Raw genomic sequence first — 24,167 nt, 5'->3', positions numbered from 1 at the left:
GGAGGTGACGTAGGCAGCCGGCGACTGCACGAGGCTGGAAGCCGGAGCATGCTCTGAGAGACGCTGGTGCGGCGCGGGAGTCCCGCTGAGAGCGACGCGAGAGTACCGCTGGGCGCTGAGTCGAGAGCTACACCGCTGAGGGAGCGAGGTGGTTGCCGGCTGAGTGGGGGATTGAGCCCGGTGGTGACCCCCAGGAAAAGCGGAGGAGCCTGTTGGGGCGGCGACCCCCCCCGAAAAACGGTGGAGTTTGCTTGGGAGAGCGGAGCTGGCTTTCCTGGCCAGTGGTGGCTGTACTGAAGACAATAACAGAGAGGCTTCGGTACCTCCTAAAGTAAAAGGGGAGAGGAGCGACGGGTGAAAGGCAGGCAGGATCTGACCTGGTGGCAGCAGGAAAGAATAGAGCTGAATTGTGCCCCCTGGTCACATATAAGGATCCGCAATATAAGGGGATGATCCAGCGAACCTGTGAGTAAATTACCTTTCTCTCATTTATAAGACACTACGTTTCAAGTATATCCCTGTAACTCAAAGAAAAAGAAAGGGGAAAGGTGTTTGGATTGAGACTGTGTGCTTAAAAATATACTATAGCCCTGCCCTCTCCCTCCCTCCCCTCTCTCCTAGCATAGGAGTCTCATAAAAATTATAAATAGCAGAGCAGTGGTGCCCCACAAGTCATAATGGGGAAAACCCAGAATACAACTGCAGCCAATAAACTTGCCAAATTCTCAAGGCAGCCAGTTACCCCAACCCCGACTACCAGAGAGGGGATTTCCCCCCCGATTACCCCTCCAGAGTCAGAGCAAAATGAATCCTCAATACAAAAAGTACTGGATGCCCTTGCGGCGAGTGAGGGGCGTCTGGCTAATAAAATTGAGAAGGTACAAGAAGACCTTGATGTCATAAAACAGTCAGTCCAAAGAGTAAAAGAAAGGGTTAAGGAAGTGGAAATCCGCACCTCTGCATTAGAGGATAAAGTCACTCCTCTGGCAGTACAAATGGACGATATGGCTTCTCAGCTTAAATCACTTAATATGAAGATGACTGACATGGAAGGCCGGTTCAGGAGAAAGAACTTAAGATTTGTAGGGCTGCCAGAAAAAGTAGAAGGAGCAAATCCAGAAATATTTCTTGAGAACTGGTTAATAAAGGTATATGGGCAGGACGCCTTCTCTAAATATTTTTCAGTGGAGAGAGCCCACCGTGTCCCCATGAGACCATCTCCCCCAGGGGCACCAGCCCGTACTTTGATCGCAAAAATTCTCCATTATGCAGACCGGGACACTATTCTTAGATTAACAAGACTCAAAGGCCCATTAGTATGGGATACCACAAAGATTTCAGTGTTCCCGGACTATGCTATCGGGGTTCAGCGGGAAAGAGCACAATATTATGATATCAAGAAACGGATGAGAGACCTGGAGATCCAATATGCAGTGCTCTTCCCGGCTAAGCTCAGAGTGGTCCACGAGGGAAACACAAAATTCTTTCTAACACCAAAAGAAGCTGCAGCCTGGCTGGACTCTAAATTTCCAGGCAAACGCGCAATGAGTTCGAATTAATTAGCCAGATAAAAAGCACAAGAGTAAATGAAAATGTGATAACTGTCTCCCTCTTTGACTTGCTCCCCCCTCTTAGTATATATATATATTTTTTTTTTTTTCTCTCCCCTTTCTCCTCACTTTTCCCCCATAAAAGAGAAAAGGGAATGACAGGAATGTGACTAGTTGATCGCTTTCTGGCTCTCTCTTTGAGATTGAGATAAGAGACCCTCCAGAACGACTCTTTTGTTGTCAAGAAATGACGAATTATTCTATGGGATACCTTTTGAACATAAAGACTGTGGAAGTCGGGGTGAATGCTAAATTTGTAGCCTGTGGAAACTCTAGGTTCCCTCGAAAAGAGGTCATGCTGGTATTGCAATTTCCAGGCAAATGTGTAATGAATTATAATTGAGTTGGCTTGCTGCTTGGTGATAGAGAAGTGGTTTAATGGTTAATATCTTTATTTTCCTTCCCCTTTTTTTTTTTTTTTTGTGAAAAATATAAGAACGGCGAATCATTGAAAGATGGTGGACGGGAGGAGGAAGGAATCAACGAATCATTGAAAGATGGTGGACGGGAGGAGGGAGGAAGGGAGGGGGAGAGGAAGAGGGGAAGGAGAAGGAGGGAGAAAGAGAAGATTGGTTGGTCCTTGCTGGGAAGTTTAGAAATATGATGATGTTGGGAGCGGGGGAGAGCCCCCAACCTGTAGCCATTAAATTGATTGCCTCAAAACAGTTCGATGTAGATAGGAAGGGGAATAGGTGGGGGTGGGTAGGATTGGGTATAAAGCATGTCATGGATAGAAGAGAGGGAGGGCATGCAGGGAGGGGGGTGGAAGGGGGAGGGGGGGAAAGGGTTAGGTTGATGAAGAGCAGGAAGCTTTTTTCTGTTATGAAATGGTTACTAAGAAGAAATTTAACTACTCCTGGCTGTGTCCTTAACCGAAAAGGTGAATGTCGGTAAATTATAGTTTCCTCACATGGAACGTGAGGGGAATGAACAACAAAATAAAACGAGCCCTTGTCATGAGATACATCCGTCAGCAGGCTGCAGATATAATCTGCCTACAGGAGACCCACCTGGAAGGGGGTAAGGTGTTATCACTAAAAAAATCTTGGATAGGATGGGCTTACCATTCAACTCACACCTCCACCTCTAGGGGGGTCTCCGTGCTGGTACGCAGAGGGGTTCCATTTACCATGGATAAGATAATGGTTGATCAATGGGGTAGATATATTTTTCTTAAATCTCGAATTGGGTCCAGGACTCTGCTGCTGATGGCTGTATATATACCACCACCGTTTAGTTATGATGTGTTAAGAGCAGCAGCAGATTTCATGGCACTATACCCTAATGTACCCATTGTGATGATGGGGGATTTTAATAATGTAATGAACTCAAGTTTGGATAGGAAGCGGGCAAGGAGTACGGGAGGTGTAATACGGAAAACAGGGTTTTCAGAAATTGTAAAGGAAATGGGACTTCGGGATGTATGGAGGGAGAAATACCCGGAAATACAGCAATACTCCTGTTTCTCGAGTTCCTATGATACATTGTCAAGATTTGACCTAGTATTGGTATCCGAAGAGTTAATCCCGAATACCCATGAAATCACTTATTTAACACTGGGTATTTCAGATCATTCCCCAATACTGTATAAAGTGAACTTGGGTGATAAAAGGGGATTTACATTTTGGAAACTGAATACATTTTGGTTGACACAACTGGAGGAGGGGGAAAAACTAGAAGCTATGTGGCATGAATTCTTCTTAACCAATAATGGGTCAGCGCCCATTGAAGTTATTTGGGATGCTTTCAAAGCCAGCGTCAGGGGAACATTGATAAGGGAGATAGCGGGGCTTAAAAAATCATACCGGGTTAAAGAGCAGGAGCTAGAAAAAAAATGTAGTACCTTGGAATCAGTATATCTCCTTAATAGTACTGAGGAAAATAAAAAGAAATGGAGGGATGCCCAAGAGGATTGGCGACAATACCTAGAGGAAAAGGAAAAAATACAGGAATTATACGCAGGGCATTTAAGATATGTTGAAGGCGACAGGCCTGGGAGTTTTTTGGCAGGAATTGTAAAGCAGGACAGACCCGCAAATACAGTAATAGAAATAAAAGTAAAAGAAGGAAGTTCGGTCTATCAGACACCTGAAATAGCTGAGAAATTTAGACAATTTTACTCCCAACTATACCAGTCTAATCAGATATATACCCCTGAGGAGATCCGAAGTTATTTAGCTGATATAAGTCATCCAACCCTGTCCCTTGCCTCCAGGGAAATTCTAGACGCCCCTATAACCTTGGAAGAGATCAAGGCGGCAATAGCCTCCATTCCAGGGGAGAAGGCGCCGGGAATGGATGGAATACCCCAAGAAATCTATAAAAAGTATAGTAGATTTTTCTCTCCCAGGTTTCTGACTCTATTTAACGAAGTGTATTTACATAGAAAACTTCCTGTTTCAATGTCAGAGGCTTTAATAACAGTAATTATTAAAAAAGACAAAGATCCTAAAGAGGTGGAATCCTACAGGCCAATATCCCTGTTAACGAATGATGTAAAGATTTTGGCTAAGGTCCTTTCAAATAGGTTGAGCCAGGTTTTAATAGAAGTTATACATAGTGACCAAGCCGGCTTTATGCCGGGAAGGTCCACAACTTCTAACCTGAGAAGACTGTTCCTCCACCTGCAAGTACAGCAGGAGGAAAGGCAGGCCGCGGCTGTTATTTCACTCGACGCAGCCAAAGCCTTCGACACTATTGAATGGACCTATTTGTGGGAGGCTATGGAATGGATAGGGATCGGCCCGGTGTTTATTAATTGGACTAAACTACTGTACTCATGCCCAACTGCAAGAGTTTCAGTGAATAATTATATATCTCCTAGTTTTGAGATTAAAAGGGGTACAAGGCAGGGATGCCCGATGTCCCCCGGTCTCTTTGCAGTGGCCATTGAGCCTCTGGCATGCCTCATAAGAGAAAGTAGAATAATAAAGGGAATTTACATTGGGAAAAAAGAAGACCGAATTGCGTTATACGCAGATGATATTCTGCTTTTTGTACACAATCATTTGGAGGCAGTGCCGGAGGTGGTGGGAACTGTGGAGAGATTTGGGGGATATTCGGGCCTTAACATCAACTGGAATAAATCCTGCATATTACCCCTTGAGGGCCCATGCCCCCCATTGATTATAGCCCCGGCCCCACTTAAATGGGTTGAAGAGTTCCAGTATCTAGGCATAAGGGTCGCGAGGGATACCTCAAGGTTTGAGGTATTGAACATAACCCCGCAAATCGAATATATTAAATCTAAAATAGAACCCTGGGGGCGTCTTCCTCTGACGACAACAGGGAAAATCAACTTAGTTAAGATGATAGTACAGCCGAGGGTTCTATATGTGTTACACCACTCCCCAGTTTATCTTCCAAGACGGATTTTTCGTCAGATAGAAGGATTATTATCATCTTTAATCTGGTCTAATAAAAGACCAAGATTAAAATTAAAAACCTTAACCCGCCCAAAAGGGGAGGGAGGATTGGCATTGCCAAACCTCTGGCTGTACTACCTAGCCACACAACTGGCGCATCTAAGAAACCTGATCCAAACTGGGATAGAAGAGGATGGTTTTAGTCAGATAATTAGGATTTTAACCCCTGGGCACACACCTTTGGAAATGTTGTTGAGTTGCAACATTAGGCGGAAATGGCCACCAATTATTAGACAGATGAATTTGGTATGGAAACAGGTGGAAGGAATACTGGGAACTCAGGGAATTGACCCGGAAATGCCCCTGGCTGGAGCTAGAGCATTAATAGAGTTAGGGAATTTACAAATGGAGAAGATATGGGGAGTAAAAGGGGTCAAAGCCCTGGGTCAATTATACGAAAATGAGGAGTTGAGATCATTTCAGTCCCTTAAATCTGAATTTGCACTTCCTAATAAATATCTGTTTAATTATATGCAATTGCGACAAGCCTGTAACACCCAATTCGGAAGGGCTGGCCCAAAAATAGAACATGCAGCAACTAAAAAACTACTCAAGAGATGTCCAAGTAGGCATGAGGTATCCTATTTATATCGGGCCCTTGGCCAAGAGATCAACAGGGACGAGTTGAGGGAATTAAAGATCAAATGGGAGGCAGATCTAGGCCCTATTTCCGAACAGGAATGGCAAGATACCCTTGTTAATGTAACCCTAGCAACTAATCAAGTGAGCCAGCAGCAGATTCAGTTGTTCATAGTCCATCGGACGTATATGACGTCAGAGTTACTGTATAGAATCGGGGGGAGAGATAGTGCTAATTGTCCTAAATGCATAAATAATATAGGCACCTACTGGCATCTACTCTGGTCTTGCCCAGAGGTAAATAAATTTTGGGAAGAGGTGATTAATGAATTGGTGATCAGAAGAGTTCCTAGGGAAAGTTGTACACCATCCGCCTGTGTATTGTCTAGTATAAAGAAAGGGACAATGGAAAAACATTGTAGATTGTTTGTTATCATAGCATTTACCCTTGCAAAAACCTGTATAGCCCGCAAGTGGATGGCTAAAGAAGGCCCTGACATAGATACCTGGAAAGCCCTTATAAATGCTACTATGGTACATGAAAAATTTACGTATATGGCAAGGGGGAGGATAGGCACTTTTTATAAGGTTTGGAACAACTGGAAGATGTAGGAGGGGGAAGTAATAGTTAATGGAAATTAAAGTAACCAGAATCCTTATTACGAAAAGGAAAGAAGTAAAAAGTTAAAATCAACCTAAAGGGGGAGGGTGGAAGGGTAAGAAATTAGTAGTAAATGACATAGGAATATGTAATGGTAAGATTGCTGAAATGCATACCCGAAATTTGGGAATGAGATATAAACAAACGGATCAGCTTAAAAAGGGAAAAGGAAAGAAGGGGAAAGGAGAAAGAAGAAGAAAGGGGAAAAAAAAAAAAAAAAAGGGAAAAGAGAAGGAAGAGTATTGATGGGGAAAAAGTGTAAATCAAGGGGCGAATCCCACGGCTCCTGGAAAAAAGGGCTACACTAAAATAGCGGTAATAATGAAAAGGTGAAGGAACCAATATTTGAATTACACTATAATGAGATAAGGAAATTGGTAAAGCACATAGAAGATATACGTAAAAAAGATGTAAAAATAGAATAAAGCAGAACACAATAGAGCGAATAATAAAAATCACAGAAATAGACACATGAACCCCACGTATAAGAGAATAAGATGTTGCACGTACATACTAAGCCGTAAGGACACATATAGGAAGTAGCAGATTAAGAAGTCATTACACAGGGACTAGGTATGTAGATAAACTATATAGGAAAGGGGAAGGTAGAAAAAGACAATACGAAATAGAGAGAATAAAGCACAGAAGATAAGATATATAAAACACTAAAGAATAAACAAAGGGTGATATAATGTTAAGGAATAGAAAAAAAGAAACAAATATGAATTTAAAGTAAGAATAAACTAGAGGGAGAGGTGGAGTTCGCCCCTTGATATAAGGTTAAGCTGTAAAATTACTGAATGATATTGAGTATCCCAAAATGGACGAAATGAAGGGTATGGCATGTAAGGCATTCTGTCATTTTTAGAAAATGTTTTAGATCTTATGTAAAATGAAAATAAAGTTGAAATTTAAAAAAAAAAAAAAGAATAATAATAATAATAATAAATAAAATGACAGATGTATGAAAGAGTCACATATCATCCATTAGTGAAAAAATATGAAGGTACCCAAAGAACCCATTAAAGTGAACATGGAATTAGATATTTAAGATTATTGCATTTGATATATAGGGGCCCATTTATTAAGGGATTACATATGCAATGCGATCTGGGCGGCATTTACCACACAAGGTACACAAGGGATTGTAGCAGTGATCACAGATTCCTGCTGCGGTCCCTCCGGGATACATTTGGGGGATACTTAAAATTTGCGGCGAAACAGGTGTTTTACACGCAAATATTACATGGTAAATGGTCCCCATAGAATGAGAGAACTTTGTGTAATGAGTCATGATTGACATTTCCAGATTAAAAGAAATGTAGGGACATTTGTAATCTAAAACTGCTTCTAGAAAACTGGTATATAGCTAGCAACTATTATTATTTATTATTATAACTTAAGTTACAAAAAGTCTCCACAGCAACGCAAACATATTAAATAGTATGCTGCCATGGGGTGAGAGATAGAAAACTCCCTATATTGTAGGCAGGGGTGCAGAAAAGAGGGCCAGTAACTATTCCCATGAATTTGTTTCAGGTGTATACTGTAGTCATAGTCTTGGAAACAACAATACTAAGGATATAAGGAATACTAATGGCAGGAGATGGTCAATAGAAAATAATTAAAGTAGATATTTCGGTTTATTTCCTTCCAAAATGATTAGTAGATATAACCACGCCTTTCAGTGTGTAACAGAAAATATTATTACAGTAAATAATGTACCACTTCCTGAAGTGCATGTGAAATTGTTATTCTGGGCTATATATACTGTAATCTGATGGCAGGTAAGGAGTAGCAGCTCAGGCTGGCATACAGTAACCTATAGTACATTGCATTATATTCTCTGCACCCCACTGTTCTCAGATCTGTGATGCCTATGAAGAGCAGAACACGTCCTCCGTCAGCAGTTTGTCGTCTTCCTGCAGCAGCCTGCACAACCTGAGCTGTGATGTACCGAACCCTGAGCACCAGTCACCAAAGCTCTCCTACGCCAGGTCTATGATCCTGTCCCACTCACAACGGCCCAGGGTAACGTTCCAAATCTGCTAAACTGGGAGGTTTATTATGCATTGTATTACTGTACAAACCTAGGTATTATTATACAGTATGGTATTCATATCTGATCGGGGATAACCAGTAGACACCCTGGTTACTGTTATTTGATATGCAATACCATGATATAACATGCCTAGACCAGAGGACCAGATTGTATTGTGCATTTGACCATTAAGAGGGTATTAAATTATCAATGGGACATTTTTGTATGCAATTTTTACAAATGAAGGAAATCGCAAAAGGAAAATCTATCTCTAATGGACAAAACCATTCGGCACTGCAGGTGGGGCAGAGAGAGTTACATTTGTCTGGAGTGTGTTTAAATTAAAATCACATTTGCACTGTAAAAAATAAAGCAGCCAGTATTTACCCTGCACAAAAACAAAATAACTCACCCAAATCTAACTTTCTCTGCACATGTTACATCTGCCCCCCTGCAGTGCAGCATGGTTTTGCCCATTTGTGAAAGGTTTAGCATTTGCGATCAACTCTGAATTAGGCCTATAATGCAGTCAGATACAATACAAATATACTGTTTAGGGTAACTCTGTATTATTTAAATGTGTTCTTTTTAAATCCTATTATTGCTGAACTATTAACTTGGAGACACATTTTCTTCTTGTTATTTCAATAATTACTTAGTAACATAATACTTTTTATCTCCTATATATTTGGCTACATCTGTCACTCAAAGTGGGTGTCTGTGTCTATAACGCTCTGTTCCTGGACTTTCCTCTTAATGTGTGATTGCCTTCATCTGTGCTGAACACCTTTCTGAGAAATTAACCTGTTTAAAACAGGTGATGGCAATCATACATTAAGGGGAAGTCTAGAAACAGAGCATTGTGTCCCTCCTGGAGAGGGTCATGTTGGGAGGTATGTGACAGAGAACCAGCCCAGTGAGCCCACAGACAGTGCCAGACACCCACTGCCTTCCCATGTTGCCCAGCACTGCTACTCCACAGCCACCAGGTGAGCGCCCCCCTCCCGCGATTTGCGGCAAAACCTCCCCCCCCGCACGCCCCCCCCCTCCCGCGATTCGCGGCAAAAACACCCCCGCGACCCCCCCTCCCACGATTCGCTGCAAAAAGAACCTCCCCACGACCCCTCCCGCAATTGGTCGACAATGAAAAAGGTTGACATGAGTTTTTGAAGATTTATTTTTAATTTTTTTTAATTTTTTCATATTCATTGTCATGTGTCGACATGGACACCAATGAAGTGGCACACTTATGTCAACATTTACATGTGTTGACCTTTCTGTGTTGATTTTTTCTTGTGGCGATTCGCGTCACACCCCCCCGCAACCCCCCCTCCAGCGATTCGCGGCACCCCCCGTCACCCCCCACCTCCCGCAATTCACGGCAACCCCCCACCGGAACCCCTGTGAACCCCGCCCTCCCGCGATTCGCGGCACCCAACCCCGCGACCCCCCCCTCCCGCAATTCGCGGCACCCCCCGTGATTCGCGGCAGCTCCAGAATTAAATTGCACATGGAAAACACTGACATGGCTATGGTCGACAATGAAAAAGGTTGACATGAGTTTTTGAAGTTTTTTTTTTTCATTTTTTGAATATTTTCATATTCATTCTCATGTTTTGACATGGACACCAATGAAGTGCCACACTTATGTCAACATTTACATGTGTTGACCTTTCTGTGTTGATTTTTTCTTGTGGCGATTTGCGTCACACCCCCCCCCCCACACAACCCCCACTCCCGCGATTCACGGCACACACAGACACACCTCCCCCGCGATTCTCGGCACCCCACCCCGTGACCCCCCCTCCCGTGATTCACGGCACACCCCCGCGACCCCCCCTCCCATGATTCGCCGCAACCCCCGCCCCGTAACCCCCCCTCCCGCAATTCGCGGCACCCCCCCCCCCCCGCGATTCGCGGCAGCTCCAGAATTAAATTGCACATGGAAAACACTGACATGGCTATGGTCGACAATGAAAAAGGTTGACATGAGTTTTTGAAGGTTTTTTTTCATTTTTTTGAATGTTTTCATATTCATTCTCATGTGTCGACATGGACACCAATGAAGTGCCACACTTATGTCAACATTTACATGTGTTGACCTTTCTGTGTTGATTTTTTCTTGTGGCGATTCGCGTCACACCCCCCCCACCCCCCCGCAACCCCCACTCCCGCGATTCACGGCACACACACACCCCCCCCCCCGCGATTCTCGGCACCCCACCCCGTGACCCCCCCTCCCGTGATTCACGGCACACCCCCCGCGACCCCCCCTACCATGATTCGCCGCAACCCCCGCCCCCGTAACCCCCCTCCCGCGATTTGCGGCAACCCACCCCGCGACCCCCCTCCCGCGATTCTCTGCAATCCCTCCCCTCCCGCGATTCGCAGCATCCACCCCCCCACAACCCCCCCTCCTGCAATTCGCGGCACCCCCCGCGACCCTCCCTCCTGCAATTCGCGGCACCCTCCGCGACCCCCCCTCCCGCGATTCGCGGACACCTAAGTTGCAATACAGGGCATCTTTCATACAATTCTAACCATATTTCTCATATACAAACGTTCACAAATTAAGGGGGCGCAGCCCCTTACGACGGTGTGAAGAGCGCCCGTAGGGCGCGATGAATCACCTAGTCTCATATATTTGGCTACATCTGTCACTCAAAGTGTGTCTGGAGCTGTAACGCTGGGTTGTGGACTTCCATCTTAATTTATGATTGTCATCACCTGTTTTAAACAGGGTAATTGATAAGAAAGGTGTTTAAGCACAGGTGATGGTAATCCATAAATTAAGAAGAATGTCCAGAAACAGAGCAATGTGTCCCTCCTGGAGAGGGTCATGTTGATAGGTATGCACCTCCCTCCCCCCCCCCCCCCCCATTCACGACATCCCCACGATTAAATGGCACATGCAAAACACTGACATGGCTATGGTCGACAATGAAAAAGGTTGACAAGATTTATTTTTCACTTTTTCCATATTCATTCTCATGTGTCGACATGGACACCAATGAAGTGCCACACTTATGTCAACATTTACATGTGTTGACCTTTCTGTGTTGATTTTTTTCTTGTGGCAATTCGCGGCACCCCCCGCGACCCCCCTCCCGCGATTTGCAGCACACCCCCCGCAATTCGCGGCACCCCCGGTGACTCCCGCGATTCGCGGCCCCACCCCGTGACACCCCCCCTCCTGCGATTCGCGGCACCCCGCGACCCCCCCTCCCACAATTCGCGCCAACCCCCCGGGCCCCCCCTCCCGCGGTTCACGGTGCCCCCCATGACCCCCCCTACCGCGATTCCCCACCCCTGACCCCCCCCTCCTGTCATTGCGGCAACCCCCCCCCCCGCGACCCACCCTCCCGCGATTCACTGCAACCCCCCGTGCCCCCCTCCCACAATTCGCGGCCCCCACACCCCCCCCCCCGGCGACCCCCCCCTCCGCAATTCACGGCATCCACCCACGACCCCTCCTCCCGTGATTCACGGACACCCCTCACCTCCTCCCCCCCACCCCCGCGCGCGATTCACGGCAACCCCAGGATTAAATGGCACATGCAAAACACTGGCACGGCTATGGTCGACAATGAAAAAGGTTGACATGAGTTTTTGAAGATTTATTTTTCTTTTTTTTAATGTTTTCATATTCATTCTCATGTGTCGACATGGACACCGATGAAGTGCCACACTTATGTCAACATTTACATGTGTTGAACTTTCTGTGTTGATATTTTCTTGTGGCGATTTGCGGCACCCCCGGTGACTCCCACGATTCGCGGCCCCACCCCGTGACACCCCCCCCCCCTGCGATTGCGGCACCCCGCGACCCCCCCTCCCACGATTCGCGTCAACCCCCCGGGCCCCCCCTCCCGCTGTTCACGGTGCCCCCCACGACCCCCCTACCGTGATTCCCCACCCCTGACCCCCCCTCCTGTCATTGAGGCAACCCCTGCCCCCGCGACCCACCCTCCCGCTATTCACTGCAACCCCCCGCGCCCCCCCTCCCACAATTCGCGGTACCCACACCCCCCCCCCGCGACCCCCCCCTCCCGCAATTCACGGCATCCACCCACGGCAGCACCCCTAAGCCCCTCTTTAGTCCCCCGTATACTCACACACCCCTATCACTACCCAGCTTCCTGCTCTCCTGAACCGTAACTTCCACCACTGGGGAGTCGCTGACGCTGTTTTGCCCACATGCCCCTATCATGCCTCATAGCCCAGCCTCCTGCTCTCATGCACCCGAACTCCCACCCAGTAGGAGGAGACACTGACTAAGGGCCACCATCCTGTACTCCTGTACTGCCACGCTGGACCCTCACCCACTGGCAGAAGCTGCACAGTATCTCCCACCCTCCTCTTTAGTCCCCCTTATGCCCACACACCCCTATCACTACCCAGCCTCCTGTTTTCCTGTGTCGTGACCTCCGCCAGTGGGGAGCCGCTGACTCAGAAACACCCTACTATACTATTGCACACACACACCTAAACAACACGCACACACAGCCCCCCCCCACACCCACAAATGTCACTGTACCATCCACACTATCAATGTACATCTTACTCTGTAACCGCTTTTTAATTAAACAAAACAATACACACCCCCTTCCACATCATATGCTCTCTATTTAACACATTTCACCTATAACTCAAGTTGCAATACAGGGCATCTTTCATACAATTCTAACCATCTTTCTCATATGCAAATGTTCACAAATTAAGGGGGCGCAGCCCCTTACGACGGTGTGAAGAGCGCCCGTAGGGCGCGATGAATCACCTAGTATATATATATATATATATAATTATTATTATTTGCTATTGTGTTTTTGTAGTGCAAGCATAATGGCCCTTATTCTGATCGATGCGTATATTCCCGTTTGCGTACGGGCCGCCGATGTTTTTCTTCTGCGCATGTGCAGAGGTCACTCTGCGCATGTGCAGGCGATTTCGCCGCAAGGATTCTCTATACGCCGCACAGGGGGCGTAGAGGGGCGTGAGGGGCTACTTATCCTCATTACCCTATGCATACGCCCCGCGTTTCATGGGCGTTCCCATGCAAACGCGGGGCGTATGCATGGTAATGAGGCCGTGACGCGTGGGTACGGGGCGGGCATCTGACATCGCCGGATGTCAGCTGCCCGCCCCCATACAAGATTTCACACGGACAAGTGTCCGTGTGGTCTTGTGTTGCGGGACCTGGTGGAGCGTGCGGCCCTGCATTCGATGTTCGGCGACCATCGAATGCAGGGGCTGCTCCCACCATGGAGGAGGCGTATCCCCGTCCAATTTCATGCGGATCGCCACATATCCGCGTACGGACGGCAGGTGGCGATCCGTATGGTAGGCGGGGATTCGCCTGCACGGTCGTGGCCGCATATTCTGATCGGGCCGCACCGATCAGAATAAGGGCCAATGAGAGGACCCCCCCCCCCCCTCCCCAGCTCTCACTCTTCTTTGTCCTCCCCCAGGGTGAGATGTACTAAGCCTTGAAAAGTGATGAAATGGAGAGTGATAAACTACCAACCAGTCAGCTCCTAACTTACATTTTTCAATCCCAGCCTGTGCCGTGGCAGTTAGGAGCTGATTTGCTGGTGGTTTATCTCTACATTTTAACTCTTTTCTAGCTTAGTAAATCTGGCCCCCCAGCGGTCTATGAATGTACATGACTGTACCTTTGGGACATCTGTATGCAGAGTGGGGGGTAGAGAGATTGAGCCAAGAAGGGGAAAGAAGGATAGAATTGAGTGATAAAAATAGACTGTGGGAAGAGGGTATATAGCTGTGACATGAGGCATAGATGAGAGAGACAATGAGATGAGGGAGTAAGTGCACGAATGAGAGAGAGATAGACAGGCAGGGCAATAAGGACAGATATGGGATGGGTGGAAGAGATGAGAGAGGTAGACAGATGGTGACATAGAGGGAGCAATGAGAATGCAGGGTATATATATATAAGAGACCGCTACATATAGGGGAGAGGTGGCAGATATGAGAGAGAGAAAGAGAGAAAGAGAGAGAGAGAGAGAGAGAGAGAGAGAGAGAGAGAGAGAATGGAGAGAAAGTCACTGGGTGGGAGACACAGATAGGAAGGCAGGTAAACCATGTAAAAAAAAAAAAAGATCTTGCAACACTAGGTACAATATATATATATATATATATATATATATATATATATACTGTATGTGTGTATATATAATATATATATACACTGTATGTTTGTATATATATATATATATATATATAATATATATATATATATATATATATATATATATATATATATATATATATATATATATATATATATAGCGTGCATCTGTTTAAATGAGTCCTTTTATCTCTTTGCAGTCAAACCACAGGAGGAACCACTCACATCATCTGGTGGAAAGTTATAATACTTCAAACACAAATGCAGATTTCAACAAGAACACCCTGGTCACTGTCCTGGATCTACCTCATGTAAGCCAGAATCATGTGGCATGTTGTAGGTTATCAAGACTTTAGGGCCCAGGCATCATAAAATCTACATAAACAGGGCAGGATTTATTTTTGTGTGGGCAGCGGCTAACTACTTATTCATCTGCAACTATGCAGATCAGCGATCTGGTCTGAATCAGGCTCAGAGTACTGTCTGTTGAGCTCTGTAGCAGATAATTCATAGAACGTTAAGTTATTAAAGTATGTCAAATAAAAGCCTGGGGGTGATTCTGTAAGCTCGGTAAGCTGCAAGGATCGCATGAGAGATGCAGCCCGCTGCCCGTACGAGCGCCCACCCTACTGCCGCAGATTCCCCTCTTTAACATTCGAGGGGATGTGTAACGAAAACACATCCCCTCGCATGTCTCCACAGCAGGAAAAATCATTCCATAATCTTTTATTTGCAGGGACGAAGATGGGGCAGGAGGCTGGCGTCCTGGCATCGGCCCGTCTGCGTACTTCAAGGGGACACCCATAAACAGCTGGGCGTTTCCATGGGCAATCCCTGTCCCTGCCGTCGTCTGCCCCCGGCCAGCCCGATCCTTGAGAACGGCTCGGCGACTATGTAAGTCGCTGAGGATGTTTGCAAATGGGAGCTGCACGTGCGCATAATATACCATGTGCTTGCGCAGAACCCCAAACATCGGAACGGGCAGAATTCAGCCCCGTCCAAATGAAATAGAATGAGGGCCTTTGTGTGACACACTGCTTCCGCCATGTAACAGTAAAGTAGGGATCACCACCTGAGTCCTGCTTGTAGGTGAGGCAGGAAGCTGGACATCCCCTAGAACTCACCCGCACAGTTTTCTGTCATTTCCTGGTCTTCGTCTTTTTTTATTATTATTGACAACACCTAAAACACTACTGTATATTGCATAAGTTTAACTCTTTTTATACAATATATTTTTCTGTTAAGTACATATAACCTATGATTGTAAGATGCATTAGTTGTATTTTGCTGTTTGTTTAAATTGTATAGATTTATTTAGATTTTATTTATAACAAACATCATTAATAGTTTTGTATTTGCCAAGTTAAAGACAAATTTTAAAAAAAATCCTATTTTTCCAGGAGATGCAAATGTCAGGTCAGTTAAACAAGACAAAGATCGCAGAAGGTGGAAGAAAGCTGAAGTAAGAACCAACATGCAGTAATTGTCATATTATACATAGGAATACATTTACACATATCATATTTCCTAGCATTCAGAGACTGAAAGGAAATCTCACACAACCTTGTTCTTGTATCCTTGTGAAACTTGTTATGCTCTAGACCAGGGGTGGGCAATTATTTCCATGTATTCCTTCCAGCAAATATTCAAGAGCCACACTTTAGAAAAAAAAAAAAAAGGGGGGGGGGGGAGTTTGGGCGCCTGAGCTGGGTTCCTGACATCCGGGTGACATGGGGGCTGGGCGTCGGAGTGGCAGGGGACCAGGTGGCTGAGCAGTGGGGGGGGGGCCAGGTGATGGGGGGCTGGGCTCCTCAGATCATCAGGGCCTGGCACGGCTGTCCCTTTGAACCCCCCTGTCACCGGGCCTTATGTCAGCAACTATGGAGATGCACAAACGCACACACATAGATAACATACATATATTCACAAACATGCATACATGTACACACACATAGAACCTTATTCAGGTTCATCCGCAAGGACTCCTTCGTTCTCACGAGTCCGATGTTCGGTGCCTGCGCAGCCACATTTCTGAGCATGTGCATACGCCGGGTGTGTGTGCGGATGCACGCATCCAAGATAATGGACGTGGGGCAGCGTGCCAATGGGAATGGCTAGCGTTTTATGGGGGTTCCCATGGAAATCGCCGGGTGACATGGGCACTGGGGGTGGGTAGCTGACATCACCGGATGTCAGCTGTCCGCCCACTTCCTCGCGAATGTGCACGCACATATAAGTGACCTGAGAGTCACTTTATATATGCGTGCCCGCACCACATCATTCAATGGTCGACGACCATCGAAAGATGTGGGAGGTTCTTCCTGGCATGCGAATGGATGTTCATGTAAAACATACATTCGCATGCAAACCTGGTGTGCGAAGGGTGGGCGATCGTCTAACCATTTGCAGGGCGGGTTCTGGTGGATTAGCAAGGGTGCGAATTTGCATCCTTGCGAATCAACCAGAATAATCCCAATAGATCACATATACACAGATATAGAACACGGACATACACAAATACATGTAGTGCACACACTTACAATGTCATCTTGAGGGAGGATGACACAGCAGCTATCATTGATGCCAGGTCTGGGCAGCGACCCTTTTCATTTTAAACAGCACTCAGGAACCACTTCTCCAGCAAGGGACCCACAATTTGGTCAGTGGTGAATGGGCGGGGCCAATATGATGCGATTACATGACAAGTGCATCATATTGGCTCCACCCCCTTGCCACCAACCCCGCAAATCACAGCAAATAGCCGTGAGGGGGCGGGGCTATGTACACAATGTCAGTATTACATAAAAAAAAAAGAAAACAAGTGTCTGAGCAGATGAGCAGGGGGCTGGCTTTGGGGCTTCCTCAGATCATCCTGCCGCCCAGTGACAGAGCAGGATGAGGGGGGGAATCAGGCAGAGGCAGCAGCCAGGTGGAAGAGAAGCAGAAACTCTGGCTCTGCCCTCCAAGCATCTGACATCTGACATCACAAAGGGAGTCCCGGCTGTCCTCATGATGTGTTGAAGCTCTCCTCAGCGACATCATGGGTTGGGACTGTTCACTGCTGTAGTGTAATGACAAGCAGATCAGCCAGTCAGGCTGCTTGTCATTGCGCACTGTTGGAGGGCAGCAGGCCAGTCAGGTTGCCCACTCCTACTCTAGATGGGTATCTGGACTGATCATAGACTGACTCATGATACAGTCATATGATTGGCCACGAATGGTCAACAGTCAAAAGGTTGACAGGGTCAAAAGGTAGACAGTCAAATGGTTGACAGGGTTTAAAGCTCGACACGCAATATGTCGACAAGGTCTAAAGGTCGACGTGGTCAAAAGGTCAACATGAAAAAGGTAGATATGCATTTTTTACAACATTTTCAGCCAACATGTGCTGACAGGCGGTATTTCATGCCCTACCATCCACTAGGACGTGGCGGGAGAATAAAATAGTGTGCCGAGCGCAGCGAAGCACCGAGTCCGAAGCATGGCGAGCGCAGCGGTACACTTAGACAGTGTCCATGTCAACCTATGTCGACATGGACACCCTAAAAACATTAAAAACGCATGTCGACCTTTTTCCATTTAGACCTTTTGTCTGTCGACCTTTCGACCCTGTCGACCTTGTGACTGTTGACCAATAGTGGTCGACCATATGACTGTCTATCATGAGTCAGTCTATGTTTTATGCTATACCCCTACAGATGGCATTCCAGGTGGTAACCAGCTTTGCAGGAATACACCTCCATGGCTACAGAAGTCCTACCATTATGGAAATACTGTCTGCTGAAGAATGCAAGTTCCTCATTTTGTAATGCGTGGGTGAGAGTCTTGTAGCACTGCAGAACTCACCTGTTCCATACATGTTGTTGCAGCAACCAGTATTGTTATTGTTAGGCACATCAAACTCAAGCCAAATATGTACTTAATCTACACCATATCATTTGGTAAACTTGCAGAAATTAGATATGTATTCTATTGCAGGAAACATTGGACTACATCGTGGGTAGTTCTGACAGGAAATAGTCTAGTATTCTTCAAGGACCCAAAAGTTCAGGTCCCATCTGGTTGGGTAAGTGTTTTGTCTTATTCTGGGTAATTGCTAAGACTTGAAGTTTGATATTTAATTGAAATGTAACAGAACATTACAGTAACCTAGCAATACTTTCCAAAATTGCGTTTAGAAATGTGTTATTTTATACTACATTAGCGTAGCCTTACCTACTGTACATTGCGGTCTTATATAACCAGATATGCCTATATCAAATTGTGGTAAATATAACTGTCCAGGTCCTTTTTTGATGCTAAATTCAATTAGACTGGTTAATTTAATGGGGATGAAAAAGGGATGTAGCCTTATGCTTTAATGCCTCAGGCTATTCAATTACAGCCCCTTTTCACCCATTAAAATAACCTATATACAGGCATTTACACAACGCTGTTCAGATGGGAATATAAATCCCTGTGCAGCCTGCAGGCTCCCTTCAGGGACTTCATTAATAGCCATGGGGGATCAATTAGATAATTGAATCCCCTACTTGAACTGCTTAAGGCATTGGTTTCCAAACTGTGTGCCGTGACACCATAGGGTGTCTTGGAACCCTTGCAGGGGTGCTTAGGGTTGGTGGCCCAGGACCAATAATAATCATTTATGGTCATTGTGATAGGCAAAACCAGTGCTGGTGACTACCAATCAAACCATGAAAACAGACAGAAGTGAGTCCTGTCCCTCACCACATAACTAAACAAAGGTGATGTTGACTAGAAACTTTTATACTAGGGGTGCTGTGAAATAAAATTCTGATACTCTAGGGCGCTGTGATTTAAAAAAGTTTGGGAACCACTGGCTTAAGGACACATTGACAAAATGTGTCATTAGCTACTCGTCTCTATTGCTTTGATGTCTTAATTCATACAAATTGGTCTTTTTAACCTTCCCACACACACAATAAAGCCCCATACACATAAGACAATATAATGAGCAATATCGGTCATTTTGGCACTACTGCGCAATATGGATCATTTTATATAGCCCAATGTGTATGCTCTGACCAATGGCTGATGCGCACTCCGTGTGTCGTTGCCAATCCCCTTTGTCATCTGTGTATGCACAGATGAGGGATTGGATCTTTACTGAGGTCCATGTATCATGAGCCCCCCCCCACACTGTGTGTGACTGGATCATACAGCTCAGCTAGAACATCTGAAACCTGTTTGGTCAAATATGAAAAATGAACCTTTGCGTATCACTGCCTATTTCCCTATAGATTGTAAGTTTGCAAGCATGGCCCTTTCACAATTTTTTTCTGTCTGTTATTACCCAGTTCTATTACTGTTTGTTTCCAATTGTAAAGCATAATGGAATATGCTGGCATATTTAAGTAACTGCATTAATAATAATAATAATAATAATAATAATAATGATGTGTGGTCAGGTTTGGTAGTCTTGCCAAATGTACGGTTTTATGGATTTGCAGATTATCTTATAATTAAAAGAAAGATGCATTTTTAAATAATGATAAAAATATATATTTGTCACTAGTGTGGGTGCAGTAAACTCCTATCATATCTCCCACCTGTCCTAATTTTTGCAGCTCAGTGGTTTTTTTTTTTTCCTTTGGGGGGGCTGTCCCCTGTGCCACTCTCAGTGCCCCACAGTGAGGGAGGGGGCAGGGTACTTGTGTATTATCTGGGCGCAGTGAGGGAGGAGGCAGGGTACTTGTGTATTATCTGGGCGCAGTGAGGGAGGAGGCAGGGTACTTGTGTATTATCTGGGCTCCCAATTTTTTTCATCGCATTTCACTACTTAAGGCATGCGATGCGATGCGATTTTTCACTGTAAAGACCTGATTTTTAATTGTATGCCATGGGTGATTTTATACCCCCACTATCCAACTACGCATGGAGTTGATTTTATATAGTGTGGCGAACGCAGCGAGCCACCGAGCATGGTGAGCAGACGCGGATTACTTTACATGTGAAATGCCCCCCCCCCCCATTGTTAACGCCACCCCACGATGAACGCCAACCCGAAGTGTGGCGAGCGCAGCGTGGCCGCAAGGGGCGGCGGTACGCGTCCTCTGACCTTTTCATACCCCCACTATCCACGTCGGCGTGGAGTTGATTTTATATAGTGTGGCGAGCGGCCGCGTAATACCTGTGAAGTAATGCGCGTCCCCTCGCGGGGCTCGAATCGTGGCGAATCGATTTTTTAGGACCCGATGGACAGGGGCGGATTGGGGAATAAAAGTGGCCCTGGAAAATTTCTGGAAGTGGCCTCATGGCGGCACAAAATCAAAAATGGCAGAGCCAGCATAATAGTAGGCAGGATCCCTAAATAACTATATTTAAAAATGAAGTGCGTCGTGAAGGGGCATTGTCACATATTAGTACCAATTCTCATTACACCACACACTGCACCAGGTAGGGCCCCTTAGACACACTATACGAGGGATAGCCCCTTAGACACACTACACCAGAATTACACACCTTAATGCCCATTACACATTGTCACACATGGCAATGCCATGACATATGTCACACACTGTAATGGCCATTACATATTATTACCACTCACAGTAATGCCTATTACATATTGTTCAATACACTTTAATGCCCACTGCATATTCTACCACACACAGTAATGCCTATTGCATGTTATGTCACACACAGTATTATGCAACACACCGTAATGCATATTACATCTTACACAACACACACCGTAATGCCTATTACATATACCACACCGTAATGCCTATTATATATTATACAATATACCACAATGCCTATTGCATATTATACCACAAACCGTAATACCTATTATATATTATGCAACATAGCTGCTGCTTACCTACATGCTCGCTGCCAGGCGTCACATGCTTGCTGCTAGGGATTTTGTTGATTGATGCCAGGGGTTATATGCTCCTTGCAACGGTATGGGGGGGGAGGGGGGTTTAATTGCTCATTGCCAGGGGGTTACATGCTAATTGCCCGGGGGGAGATACAGGATCGTTGCCCAGGGGGAGTTTTATGCTTGTTGCCCAAGGGGAGTTACATGCTTGTTGCCCAGGTGGAGTAACTTTCTCATTGTCCAGGGGGAGTTACATGCTCGTTGCCCAGGAGAATTATTTGCACGTTAGCCAGGGGGAGTTACAGCTCATTGTCCAGGGGGATATACATGCTCGTTAACCAGGGGAAGTTACATGCTCATTGCCCAGGGGAAGTTACATGCTCATTGCCCAGAAGGCAGTGGCATAACTATAAATGTTGCTCCCCCTTGTAAAAAAGGACATTTTGGTAAAACAAGCAGGTACTTTGCAACCCCATCTCCGCACATACTACACTACCGCCGCTACCCTGCACCCCTCCATACACACACTACACTCCTGCCTCTACCCTGCACCCCATTCCCCGCACATATTACACTATCACTGATACTGTGCACTACTGCCGCTACCCTGCACCTCATTGCCTGAACACACTATATTACCACCACTACCCTGCACACACTACTGCTGCTACTCAATCCCACTGCACGCACGTACTTCACTTTCGCTGATACCCTGCACCCCCTCCTTGCACGCTACACTACCACCGCTACCCAGCCCACACTATACAACTGCCATTACCCTGCACACACTACTGCCGCAACCGTGAACCCCACTCTTAGAACACACTACACTACTGCTGCTACCCTACACACACACACTGCACTACTACTGCTGCCCTGCACCCCACACACTATACTACCGCCACTACCCTACACCCCGTCCCTGCACATGCTACACTACCATTGCTACCCTAGCCTATACCCCTGTCCCCGCACACACAATATTACTGACGCTACACTGCACCCCACTCCACGCACACACTATACTACTGCCACTACCAGAACCAGAATACCCTCCATTGAGTGTCCTGAGGGGGGGGGGGGGTGAGCAGTTGTGAGTCCTCAACCGCAGTGAAGCAGCATCTATTTAGAGAGACAGAGGGCATGGGCAGCAGATCATAGAGCGCTGGCCATGGCCCCCACAGTAACGAAAGACGGGGAAGCCACACCCCTTTTGTGATTTGACACCCAGGTCATGCACAGGCATAAATCCCAACCCCACTGATTTTAAGAGTTGTGAGGTATGCATACATGTACATACTGCATGCACACATATAACATACATACAGAAACAGCATAGATACACACAAATAGCATAGGTACATACAGCATGCATGTACACATAGTTTTACACAGATAGCATAGATACACAGACACACATAGCATAGATATTCACAGCATTTTTGCACACATACATGCAACATATACATACATACAGACACATATCATGTACCCACATACAGTACATGCATCATACTTTATACATAGACACAAAGCATGTAAAAACACACACACACAGCATATACTGTACAAACAAACACACACTCCGCATTCACTCCGTTCCCCTATTAGATCTAAAAAAAATCTGCACATTGTACTTGCCCAGCTGATGAGCACAGTCTCTGCTTCCCCCCAGCCAGCAGCTCTCCTCGGCTCATAGCACAGCCTCTTCTTCCCCCGGCCAGCTCTCCTCCACACACAGCAGTCACGTGGGTGGAGTTCAGCCTTCGAGGAAGTACACGCTGCTTGTGCAGCTACAGTACTATCTCCCCCTACTGTCAGCCAGCCCGGCCCCAGCGACAGCCTATCGGCTGTCACTCTACACTGTATACTAGGAGCCGAGGAGTGGCTAGAGGTGCAGGAGCCCTCTAGCATCTGTCCCCAATGAGGCGGTGGCCATCTTTGGAGGGGCGCAGGGTCTCTGTCTGTATGCGGTGCGGACAGAGACTCTGAGGCAACGTTCCCGGCCGCAACGTCTTCTGTGAGTTTAAAAAAAAAAGTTAAATATAAGGGCAGGCTGGAGATCCAGTGGCCTCCTGGGTGGCCGGCCTCCCGGGATTCTTCCCGGTAATCTCAGTGGCCAATCCGCCACTGCCGATGGATACAATCAAAATCGCAGGCGCCATGCTAGGAAACAAGTACCAAAGATTCATATGTGACCAGCTAGTACCGGTATACACACACACAGAGCGATGGGTGGGGGAACAAACATAACAACGAGAAAATAAGAAGACAGACAGTATATGTGTAGGAATGTGTTTGGTCCCAAATGAACAATTCCTTATGGGTGGCTAAAAGTTTTGTAACCCTTGTTGCCCAAATGGGCAGGGTACCTTGCTCCTGACTTGAAGATGGAATGTGTGCCGGCAGACATTCCATCTCCAAGTCAGGAGCAAGGTACCCTGCCCTGTGTTTGAGAGTGCAGAGTGACACCGTGAGGTGTACCCTAGCATTTTTCCTGTAGTTTGCAAGGTATTAGTAGTGTACCTGACATACACTCCACCGCCCAAACACTAGTACAGTCCACAGCACAGCCTCCAGCAACCCTGTCTCCACACTTATCTTCTAGAAGGTGGTGAATAAATAAGTAGGTTCTGATTGGTTGCCCATAGGAACATCCTCTGTGAAATAGAGCTCCCATCTTAGTATATTATTTCCCCCTGTGCCTCCTATACTGTGTTACCCAGAATGAAAGTCTTTAGTGCTCAAAATAAACTCATTAATGCATAGGGCTGGGATTTGTATGTGGTATCTTGTTGCAAAATATGTAAATAAGTATGTAGCAACATCTGGGGAAATATGTATCTAGGTATGTATGTC

General features: G+C 46.1%; 1 protein-coding gene across 4 annotated transcripts in view; it reads left to right on the top strand.

Moving 5' to 3' along the window:
* ARHGAP9 (Rho GTPase activating protein 9) overlaps positions 1-24,167 on the top strand; it is a 113,310-nt gene that overhangs the window by 51,197 nt on the left and 37,946 nt on the right. For all 4 annotated transcript variants that reach the window (XM_083169380.1, XM_083169379.1, XM_083169381.1 and 1 more), the window contains 4 exons: positions 8,142-8,306; positions 14,665-14,775; positions 15,865-15,926; positions 18,443-18,530. In XM_083169380.1, the coding sequence (XP_083025506.1) occupies positions 8,142-8,306; positions 14,665-14,775; positions 15,865-15,926; positions 18,443-18,530 (426 nt within the window). The remainder of the gene's footprint in view (positions 1-8,141; positions 8,307-14,664; positions 14,776-15,864; positions 15,927-18,442; positions 18,531-24,167) is intronic.

The sequence above is a fragment of the Crinia signifera genome, chromosome 2 (genome assembly GCF_055691185.1).
Source record: "Crinia signifera chromosome 2, ASM5569118v1, whole genome shotgun sequence".
NCBI classification, from domain to species: domain Eukaryota; kingdom Metazoa; phylum Chordata; class Amphibia; order Anura; family Myobatrachidae; genus Crinia; species Crinia signifera.
The sequence above is the reverse complement of the archived record's forward strand: the minus strand, read 5'-3'. Positions and strand labels throughout refer to the sequence as shown.